The sequence below is a fragment of the Castor canadensis genome, chromosome 15, assembly GCF_047511655.1.
Source record: "Castor canadensis chromosome 15, mCasCan1.hap1v2, whole genome shotgun sequence".
Lineage (NCBI taxonomy): Eukaryota > Metazoa > Chordata > Mammalia > Rodentia > Castoridae > Castor > Castor canadensis.
The window spans coordinates 99,390,043-99,401,320 of NC_133400.1; the positions used below are offsets into that span (position 1 = coordinate 99,390,043).

At 46.8% G+C, this 11,278-nt stretch overlaps 1 protein-coding gene across 8 annotated transcripts; it reads left to right on the top strand.

Moving 5' to 3' along the window:
- The first annotated feature begins 30 nt into the window (after positions 1 to 30).
- Positions 31 to 6,633, top strand: LOC141417567 (uncharacterized). Of its 8 annotated transcripts, none has more exons than XR_012442214.1 (5): positions 31 to 169; positions 2,031 to 2,153; positions 3,890 to 3,964; positions 4,085 to 5,657; positions 6,237 to 6,633. XR_012442214.1 is itself a non-coding variant. In XM_074056848.1 (4 exons), exons 1-4 carry the CDS (start codon positions 62 to 64, stop codon positions 6,317 to 6,319), a joined length of 618 nt encoding a protein of 205 aa, XP_073912949.1. In that variant the 5' UTR covers positions 40 to 61; the 3' UTR covers positions 6,320 to 6,633. The 8 variants fall into 8 exon arrangements, 1 of the variants encoding a protein (XP_073912949.1); XR_012442215.1 differs by having other exon boundaries at positions 5,306 to 5,657; XR_012442213.1 differs by lacking the exon at positions 4,085 to 5,657.
- The last annotated feature ends 4,645 nt before the right edge of the window (positions 6,634 to 11,278 follow it).

The window sequence follows — 11,278 nt, forward strand, 5'->3', positions numbered from 1 at the left end:
TTGCGCGGGCGTGGTCGGCGGCGCTGGGTGTGATGGTGACGGTGGGCGTGAACGGTGCTTGATGGCGGTGACTGTGGCGGCCTTGGGCTCCACGTGGAGGATACGAAGGCCGTCGCGACGCCCCTTAGTAGATTCCAGGGAGGAAGGAGGAGGACGCGGCCGGACAGAGGTGGGGACGCCCAGCGGAGAACCCCGGAAGTGCGCGCCGTCAGCGGCTTGGGACTTGTGATGTTGCAATCCCACTTGTGGCTTTTTTATTCCCCCAAAGCCAAGGAATCTTTCATTTCTTTCTCATTTTTACTTTGCTGTTTGCGTGTTTATTTTTGAGACAGGGTCTCGCAGTGTAGCGCAGGCCGGCCTCCAACTCCCGATCCTCCTGCCTCAGTCTCCCGTGTGCTGGGATCACACTGGGCTCCCAGGGTGTCTTAATAAGGGATGAAAAGAGCTTTGTCCAGTGCTGTGAGGGGGGTGCCTTTTCTTTTTTCTGGAGGTATTGGTCAGGGCGAACATAAGGGCAGACCCCCTCCCCCTCCCAGGTGGCTTACTGGAATAACCCCCACCGCCACCAGCAGCGACCAAGGACAGTTGAGCAGCGGAGTGACCTACCCACGGCTTATCTTCCTTATTTGCCCAGCGACCCACCAGAAACTTTTCCCAGCCAGTGACCTTCTTGGTACTTTTCCACCAGCTCCCCTTTCTCTACCCTCAGGCTGTAAGCGCAGTGGGCACTGACCTCTGCTGGAGACAGCCCCCGGCTCCCTTTCCCGAATAAAGCCTCTGCTGCTGACTCCTCGCCTATCTCTCCGTGTCTGTTCAGTCTTAACAGTACTGGGATTTGAACTCTGGGCTTCCCGCTTACTAGAGCAGTCCCTCAACTACTTGAGCCACTCCACCAGCTCCAGGGTGCCATTGTTTAATGTTTGAGTTCCCCTCTCAGCAGAGTCGCCCTTGCTCACAGGAAGCAGAGAAAAGAATAGGGGCCAGGGCAAAATAAGTCCACGGGGGCTTGTCCCCAGTGACCTGCTTCCACCAAAGGCCCCACCTCCTGCTTTTCCCCACCTCCCAATAATACTCTCAAGTTATGAATCCATTCAGGAATTGATCCATTCACTAGGTCGGAACCCTCATGTACTAATAATGGTCTCTGGAAATGCCATCAGACACACCCAGAGGTGGGCTTCACTAATCTAGGCATTTTTTGTTGTTGCAGTACTGGGGTTTGAATTCAGGGCCTACACCTTGAGCGACTCCACCAGCCCTTTACCGCGTGAATCGTGGTATCATAGCTTTTAAACAAATAGTAATTGGCTTGAGAAAGGTCTTTAGTAGAACTGATTGACTTACGGTAAGAATAATGGTCATATGGAACATTTATAGCAATATTACTAAATTTTTAAATGAACTTAGCATCTTATGTGCTTTTCAAGGTCAAAAGTCAGTATGGTGTGAATGCTCCTTGGGAAGCTAAACAGTTCCTGCTGCCTGCGGTAGGCCTAAGGTACAGACAGGAAAAATACTGCCAGGGAGGTTTAATGCAATAGGTTTCCCCAGATTACTCCCAGGAGATCTGTGGTTTGCCACTTGGGATCACTGGTTTTACCAACAGCAAAAACAACCAGAAGAGAGGAATTTTGAGGTGTTTTGATAAGAAAAAAATGCAAGATAATAGCAAAGGCCATATTCAGTTCACCCTATAAAATGTTGAAGACCATGAATGACCAATAAAAGAATGTGGGTGCCATAAGACAATTTCCAACGTGTCAGTTGGGCACAAGGAAAGGATGTAGTCTTGCAACCTGTGTTTGAAGTAGAGAGGTGACAAAGAGAAGTCAGGGTGAAGGAGGGGAGGACGTGCTGTGCTGACTGCTGCTTTCCTGAAGAAACTGTGTGGGAGTTCTCCAATCTGAACCACATAGGTCCCAGAGCTCAGAGAAAAGGTTCAGGCAGACCCAGTTGCACTGAAAACGAACAGTTGTTTTTCTGTGGCTGCCCACAGACTTTTTATTTATAAACTGTACTGTTTTACACAGCAGTTATCACAGCCACCTACTTGGGGACATGAGCTGGAGGAAGACTCTTGACTTCATTGTTGCTGCAGAGCTGTTTGAACTTTTGAGGATCTCTGTCCCTGCTTCTTCCTCTCAGTCCTCCAGGTGTGTTCCAAGATGCTGTCTAACCTTCCCCCTCCCTCCCTCCCTCTCTCTCCCTGTCTCCCTCTCTCTCCTTCGCTTCCTCCCTCCTTCTTTCTTCCCTCCCTCCCCCTCTCCTTCTCTCTCTCTTTTCCTTGGTGAGTTGATAATACACACAGCTTCAGTTAGCACTTCTATCAGAGAGACATGCAAGCTGGGCACTGGTGGCTCACTCCTGTACTACCTACTTAGGAGGTTGAGATCTGGAGGATTGCAGTTTGAGGCCAGCCTGGGCAAAATAGGTACCCATCTCCAAAATAACCAGAGTAAAATGGACCAGAGGTGTGACTCAAGCCATAGAGTGCCTGCTTTGTAAGCATGTGCCACCAAGAAAAAAAAAGCAAGACTTGCTTTTGATCTCCAAAATAAACTGATTCTGTTCTCTTTTCCCATGTCCCTAGTAGTCATCTCTGTTTGTCTCTGTGTCACTCCAGTGAGTTTAAACCTGGACTCAGTATTTCCCCTCCCCACCAGCTGCTCTTTTTAAATTGCTCTTTTCAGTCAGTTCTGCCACAGATCCTTTGCCAGTTAGAACCCTTCCAATAGTCTTTCAGGTACCCACTTTGTTCTCACAGAGCCACTTTGTTTTACAGACATTGTGCAAGGGCTTGGGGATAAAGATTTATGCGTAAAGGAGAATGATGGAGTGGGTAAATTTAAATATAATACAATGTAAGAACTTCTGTAAATGTCACAATGTACCCCCAATACAACAATAACGTCAAAAAAGATGAAAAAGAGCTTTAAAGCAAAAATAAATAAATAAAACTATCTCAAAATAAAAGACTTATGCATAAGGGTAGGTGTGTGAGAAATGAATTCGGGATATTGGGGTGTCACAAGAGAGACAACACAACTTAGAAGTCAATAGGCAAGGCAAAATTTACTTCTGCAGAAGGTGTGCTGCAGATCAAGAGCCTGGTTAGCAAGCACACTGGCCGGGAAGTCCACTCAGATTTTCTCTCTAACACCCTGATGGAGTGTGTTTTGGGTCACAATCTTCATGATTGGTTAATGTGAAAAGGGGCACGTGGGGCCAGGGAGAGCAAAGATTTACTTGAATAATAGCTGCCTTAAGGAAGCAGTTTTTGAAACTAGGGCACCTGGCGATAACAGGAACTTGTTCAGCTAAGGACAGAGTTTTGTTCTTAGGAATTTGCAGGGTTAAGTGACGTCTCACAAGGCACACAGGCAATAATTCAGGGAAGTTAAGCTGACATCTGTACAATGAATACACTATACATTAACCCTTTGACAGGAAAGACCTGACTTTATTTGATTCTCACAGGTGTTGCCCTGGAGAGGCTCTCCAGAGCAGGGGCACAGGCAGAGCAATGATAGAGCCATGCACCAAATACAAGTGAACCTGGAAAAGGAGTTTCCAGAGGCCACAGAGACAGGCGGTATTAGAACCAGCCAAGTGTAGTGGGCAACAATACAGTCTCCAGAACCAAATTGGCCTTGAATCTTTCCTCCCCCAGCTTCAAGCTGTGTGGCTTTGGGCAGGGATCAGACCTTTACGTACATTGGCTTCTTAACTGGGAATGTGGATGACACTGACCTTAGGTCTCTTGTTAAAGCAAAATGACAAATGCAGAGCACTTGCAACAGTCTCCCCATCCTAGAAAGATTTCACTCACTCTCTCGCTCATTCATTCATTCACTGAACATACACTTATTGACCACTAACTATGTTCCAGGCAGTGTCTTTGGAGCTTGGAGGACATCAGATGAAAATCCCTATCCTCATGGAATGTATACTTAGCAGGGAGACAGTAAGTAATGCACTTTTTTTTTTTTTCGCGGTGCTGGGGTTTGAACTCAGGGCCTTGCACTTGCTAAGTCACTGCTGTTTGAGTCACATCCCAGTCCTTTTTGCTTTGGTTATTTTTCAGATGTCTTCAGTTTTGCCTGAGGTGTGATCCTCCTGCTTATGCTTCCTGTGTAGCTGGGATGAGAGGCCCACCCTTTTCTTTTTGTTGGTTGAGATGTAGTGGGAGGCCTCACTAACTTTTTGCTTAGGTAGGCCTTGAACCATTGATAGTTCCAATCTCCACCTCCAGAGTAGATAGGATTACAGGCATGAGACACCACACCTGCTGGGCATGATTTTTCAAAAATCATATCACACATTATATATGTAAGAAGGAAAATAAAAGGAAAAATTGGTTAAGGCATTACTAAAACTTGTTCTCATTTAGGGTCCTAGTCCTCTGAATCACTTTCTGATTCAGCTCACTGCCCTGTCTGACAGCAGCAACACCAAAGGCCAGAGCGAGGGCAGAACTGGTCTCCAGCATCACAACTGGCTTACTGTCACCAGAACCTGGGACATGGATTGGGTGTCTGGTGGCAGGGGAGGAGCCCCAGCAGCATGGGAACACATCTCCCCACCAATCTTCCCCATAAATCCATTTGTACCAGTCACACAATGGATACTTAGTCCTTTCCACCAATGTGGATTCGCCATGGTCCAGACAAAGTCCTGGCCTTCTAGTCGTCCAGCCTTCACCCACCCCACAACCCTAGCCTTGTGTGATGGATGCCCAGCTCCACCTGACCCCATGACCTCAGCCTTGTGTGGTGATGCCATTCTGCCTGGCCTGAGGTCACAGGAGCTTTCTGTCCTGTGTTGTCCCTTCACTTATCCTCTGATTCCTCCCCAAGAACAAATGAGGAGAAGCTGTTTAATTCCTCTGCCTGGCCTGGGGTCTCCAGTCTCTCCTGTGTGGGCTGATCCTTCCCTGCCACCATGGTGAGGCCTTCAGCCTGGCCTGGCCTCCTTTCCTTCTCTCTCTGCTCTCACAGTGACAGCAGACCGTACTTGTCCTGTCTGGATGGCTCTAGTACTGTAGTCAGCGGTACCTGCTTCTGTCACCACACAGTCCATGTCTGTTTGTTTTAGCATCTGGTTCCCTCAGCTCTGCTTGGAGCAGGGATTGGGCCATTTCTGATCTAGTCCTTGGAGTATCTGCAGCTTCACATAGAATGCACTTCTGAGCACATTTGCATGAAGAGCTGACACACGATGAAAAGAGGAATCATACTGCTCAATACAGAGATCTCTCAAAGCCCAGCCAGCTGCAAGCAGCCCTTGCCTTTTGGTTTATTCACAGCATGGAGGGGAGAGTCAGGCACGAAAACCTAAAGTCACACGTGATGCACAAGTACCGAGCTACGAGCAAGTGAAAGCACATAGGGAGAATGGAGTGGGGCCTGAAGAAGCAAGAGAACTGGCGCTTAGGTTAAAGGTTAGCAGAAATGAGGAAATGCCTGGGATACTTCCCTTTGAGGAGGGAATGCCACATTGGTGGATCATGATTAACATAACGGCCCTTCTGGAGAATACCCCAAAGCTGGAAAGCTTGTATGCTGCTGATCTGTCCAGTTGCCCACCTCACCTGTTGAAGTTCACTGGCCCCATTCAGGCCATTGACTCTCGTTCTACTGCCCGCCTCACACCTGGAGGTGAGCCTATGCTTTGCTAATATGTCACTCATTCTTTTTTATTAGAATTCATTAATAGGCTTTCATGGTGAAAATTCCATAGATGTCACAGTGTGCTTTGAGCGAGTTCTCCCCCTCTATTACCTTCCCTTAACCTGCTTCCCCTCCCCTCCCCTTTCAGGCAGTATTTGGTGGGTTCATTGTGCTGCTCTCATATACATACCTCTCCTTTCACCTCCTCCAGCCAGTTCCTCCCCAATGGCCCCTCTTCCACCTCATGTTCCATTATTGCTACTATTTTCTAAATCACTCTTTACCATCTACTTACTCTTCATGGTTCTTGTACTGCATGGTTCTTCTGCTCTACCTGGGACAGCGTCTTGCTCTTAGATACTATACCCAAGGGCCAGGAACCATCTGGAACTCCCCATACACTGGTAACAAAAGGACTAGTGGATGTTTCTCAGACAGGAAAGGAAAGGGGACATTTTAAACAGAGATGAGTGTAAAGGCCTGAGACCATAAAGGTGAAATCAAACCTAGAGACCAGCTCTTATGCCTGCCTCCCTGTTTGACCTCACCTGACCCTTGTCTTTACAGCAATCAAGATGAGTGTGTTGTCTTCCCCCATGACTTTGGCAGTAAGTGGGAAGGCCACCCCCAACAGCTTGTCCATCATGTAATGTGTCAGGAACTTCATATGGCCAAATGAGTCAGAGATGAGAACAGCCCAAGGAAATGGTGCTTTTGTCCTTGAGCTGTGAGGAACCTGAAAGTGTCTCATGACTAGGAATTGGGATCCTTGTGTGTCATCTGGCTGCCCACTGTGAGAAGACACCAAGCATGAGGAAGAGCCTGCCAGACTGGAAACACCTATCACCCACCTATACAAGTCACTCCTAAAGCAACTTCCTGGAAAGATGGACTTTGTGACAAGAGTCCTCCATCTTCTTGACCAGCTTGTTTTCAAATAAAGCCGTCTTCCTTGGTGTCACTACTTAATTGGCCTGTCGTGTGACTTGGGTCCACTCACGGAGGCCCAGCATCATGGCTGTCTCCCTGCTCCCTGACTCGTAGTGTTTCTCCCTTTAAGGTCTTAGTGCCAGCTGCTCCCTGCGGCCCATCTGCCTGGACCTTTTCTCCCAACTCCTTGCTTGCTAAGCCCTAAACAGTTCTCCCTGTTGAAGTTGAAGCCTGTTCCCACCTGTTTTATCCTACTATCTCATCACCAGTTGTGAACATCCCATTGATTTAAGATGTCAACCCCAGCTATGGGTGTTTGTAATATTTGTACTTTGTAATATTATGGGTGTGTCTGTCTGCACATCTACCTACTATCTATGCAAATAGGTATCTAGTCAGCTACAAATACAGTAGGTAAGGATTCAGCCATACGTTCATCCAGCCGTCCTTCCATCCATCCATCTGTACAGCTAAGAATATATCATGCTGTTCTCTGAAAACCCACACTTTTTTTTTGTTGTTCTTAAGTCACTTCTTGATTTCTGAGAGAGGTTTATTAGAATATCATTAGGATTGTAATTTGTTATATTTATTTCTGACAGTTATGGCTGTGGTGTGGATGTGGTTTGAGCGCAGGTCCCAAAGCATCGTGTGTTCAATGCTTGGTCCCCAATATGGCGACATTAGGAGGTAGAGGGACCTTTCAGATATGGGAACTGATAGGAAGCCATTAGGCCATCAGGTAGATAGACAGCCATGAGCAAGAAAGGGGATGGGCCTACACCCTGCCCACATCTGGAACATTCCAAATGTAACAAGCCCCGGGGCTATGTCTAAGGAACACCCAAAGGTGCCCACATCTTCTTTTCAAAGCTCAACATAGGATGTGAGGGCGATCTGGCTGCGACATCTGTCACCCCATTGATCGCCAGGGTTGATTTGGCTGATCTGGCTGGCTAGGCGGGTGTCGCCTTCCTCCCTCACCGCTCCATGTGCGTCCCTCCCGAAGCTGCGCGCTCGGTCGAAGAGGACGACCATCCCCGATAGAGGAGGACCGTTCTTCGGTCAAGGGTATACGAGTAGCTGCGCTCCCCTGCTAGAACCTCCAAACAAGCTCTCAAAGCTCAACATGTGCCTACTCAGCACAAAAGCCACAGGAGACCACCAGTCTGGGAAGGGCAGAAAGGCCCCACCACACGTGTCCTTGAGCAGGTGTGCATCTTCCCACAACCAGGCGATGTGTACTTGCTGTGGCCCCGTCAGGCAGTTAAGGGTGGACACGAAAGTCTACACCGATGGATTTCCTCTCCCCTTTACCCAACAGAGGACCTTGGGGGCAGCAGCTTGGTGGCTTCCTTTCCCACCTGCCCTCTCTCCAAAAGCTGTTGCTTTTAGCAAAAGTTTCTTTCTACAATAAAAGCTTCTTTCTCTGCTGCGTTCCTCTGTGCCTGTTTGTTTTCCTTTTCTCCACCGTCAGTATGGTGCTCTAGTCTTAGACACTGTGTAGGAACAGAGGCCATTCTGACCCATTGCACCCATCAGTCACTGCCCACTGGTGACAAGGCACTCCTGGTCCTCCTAGGAGACTCGGCCGTTCTCATGGGTGAGGGTGTTGTGCGGATGCAGGACCGCTCCCTCCCCACTCTCTCTCTGGCTTCCATCTCTCTGCATGACTCTTTCCCTCTGCACACACTCCCACTGCGGCTCCATCTGCTTTGATGTGAGGAGCCAGAGGGGCCCTGCTGCATGTTGTTCAGGCCTTCAGCCTCTTAAACTGTCAGCTAAACAAGCCTCTTTCTTTGCAAATTACCCAGTGTCAGGTTATTTTGTTACAACAATGGGAAACAAACTGAGACCATTATACAACTCACAGCTATCCTGTTAGGAATATAGGACGATATATTTCAGTGATACAAATTCCATATTTACTCATCTAATATTCTTGATCCTGAATTTTATTGGCTGATATTAGCATTACCTCATCTGCTTTCTTTTCTGTAGCATTTCCTTAGTGCACCTTTCATCAATCCTTTATATTCAACCTTTTGTAAGCGGCCAATGACAGAGGTGACTGTTTTGGATGGGAGAGGCACTTTAGAAGCAGACATCTAAAGAAGCATGGGAAACAACAGGCTTCTCAGAGAAATAACAAGCCTATAACCAAAATGACAAAATGCAGCTGCACAATGTGGGTAGTTGGCCCCCAGGCCAGGACGAGTTGACCAGACCTTTTTGGGATGCTCAGTTTGATAAGGAGAAGGACAAACAGGTGGCTGAGTTCAGTGAGAAGCTGACTCAGCACCAACCAATCACACATGCAATTTCCAGGTAGAATAGTTGGACCTAAGCCAGGTAGCGTCCTATGTCACCCCCAGACTCCAGCTACACCAGGACTTTAGCTTTCTTGAGCCCTCCCATCCTCAGGAGCTTTGCTGTCCTTTTAGGAAACTGCATTTGCTTTTACTCTTGACTCTTGGTCCAGCGTCTTCAATCATCAACCATGCCAGGACGTGAACTCGGGATCAGCAATCCAGTATCACTCTTCTGTGTCATTTTGTTGAGTTTTCACTTCTTGTACATAGCATACAGTGTCACTTAATATTCTTATGTGAGAGTCTCTGTTTTTAATGGCTGATGGTGACCTGTCTTAGGAAAGTGTTTGAGATGATTCTAGTTTGTGCAGGTCAGTTTCTCATAGGTTGAGACGAGTACATAGGTGTGTGTGGGTGGTGGGGGGAGTCCATGTTTTTCAGGCCTAATATTTACAAGTTATGGATCAAACTGGACTAAAATATATCCTATCCTTTACCTTGACAAATGTACCTTTATAAGGGAGAGGAAGGGAGGACTTCATCTGCCATCTCTGTCAGTTATACTTCTCCCACACCCCTTTTGAAGTTTTAATTGATACATAGTAATTGAACAAATTTACAGGTGATGGTATGATAACTCAGTATAGTGTGTAATGATGGAGTCAGCGTAAGTAGCATTTCAGCATTTCCTTCCTTCTACTCAAATGTTTATCATCTCTGTGTTGGGAACCCTTGAACTCCTCGTCCAGCTCTTTAGACAGTACATAATAAACTGCTGTGAACTGTGGTCACCCTCCTGTGTTGTAGACATGCGAACTTACACCTCCTAGCTAACTGTTTGCTGGATCCATTATCTCTTCTCTCACCCCACAGTCCCTACCCTCCCTCACTCTTAGTGACTACCCTTCTGCTTTCTTCTAAGAAATCAACTTTTTAAAAACTTCTACAGATGAGTGAAAACATGTATCTGTCCTTCTGTGCTTGTCTTACTCACTGAACATAAAAAATACTAGTTACCCTCAAAGTTTTCAATGTTCTTTTACCAATAATCTAAGTCTACTTGCAAGTGACACTATGTGCCTCCCACGGAATACAGCTACTTACAACAGACCACTCCAATTTCCTTTCTCCCGCTCCACATGAAATGCACTGTATTTATTTCACTTGTGCATATGCTATAATCGCCCAATATATTGTAAGTATTATCACTTTAAATAATTACCTTTTAGATCAGTTAAGAAAATACTTTATTTCACCTTCATGTGAAAGACAACCTGCCATCTCACTCTAACCCTCCTTCCTTGCACCCCAAAACTCTGTAGGAAAGACTAAGATGAAGCAAAAACAGGAATGCTTACAGAAAGCATAGCTGTGGCTCTCAGGTGGCCCTGAGGTCCTAGGAAGTGGTGGCCTCAGGCTGCTCACTGTGTCCCTTCCTTTGTAGTTGCCTTCTTCCCAGCTCCCAGCCTGTCCTTTGTATTAGCCACTGTGGTATTATTTCCCATCATAACAGAAGATGAGGGCCATTCTTTTTTGGCCATTCTGTCCCCTCTCCAACCGTGAGAGACATAGGATTCAGCATCTTCTTCCCTTCAGACGTGAGAATGCATGGTGATTCATCAGGTTCAAGTGCGGATGGTAAAAGAAAATTCCCCACCCCACAGGGAAGCCCCTTCCCACTGCAGTCCACATTTTAGAGCAGTAACTTCCACATTCGGTAACCAGAGTGCCTGCACAGAATGACAGTGGCCTCGTGACTGGGGACCAGGGCACTGTTCCATCCCATGGTGTGGCCTATGTTCATATCAACTCTTAGGGACACCATATTTGTGCTTACCAAGTTATAGTCAACTACAGCCCTGCAACTTAGGTTTTCATCCATCTTGTTTTCCTCATGCTATTTTGTTTTGGACCCAGAGGATTTCACGCCTACTATGTGTTTATTTGTTCCATAAATACTTTAAAAATGGAGCTCCTGCCTTTAAGAAACTTGGAGGTTAATAAGGGGACTGATCAAAGTTGCCAGTTCCTCTGGTATAGGCAGCACAAGACAACTGACACCTAGTGCTTATTTGAATTTGGGGGCTAGGAACTATTTTATAGAAAGAATGTGTGTGTGAGTGTGTGTGTGAGTGTGTGAGTGTGTGTGAGAGTGTGTGTGTGAGTGTGTGTGTGTGAGTGTGTGTGTGAGTGTGTGTGTGTGAGTGTGTGTGTGTGAGAGTGTGTGTGAGTGTGTGTGTGTGTGTAGAATTACCAGAAATAGCAGAGAGACGGCAGTTGGATGAAAGGAGCAGTGGTATTTTAGTCAGCCTGGAGCTGCTGTAATAAAAACTGGATAATTTATAAATAACAAAAAAAATTATTTTT

Coding starts and splice junctions, on each gene's coding strand:
- LOC141417567 (XM_074056848.1), top strand. CDS start 62: ATGGCGGTGACTGTGGCGGCCTTGGGCTCCACGTGGAGGATACGAAGG. Junction 170..3,889: donor GAGGACGCGGCCGGACAGAG/GTGGGGACGCCC, acceptor ACTATGTTCCAG/GCAGTGTCTTTGGAGCTTGG. Junction 3,965..5,305: donor GTATACTTAGCAGGGAGACA/GTAAGTAATGCA, acceptor GTTTATTCACAG/CATGGAGGGGAGAGTCAGGC.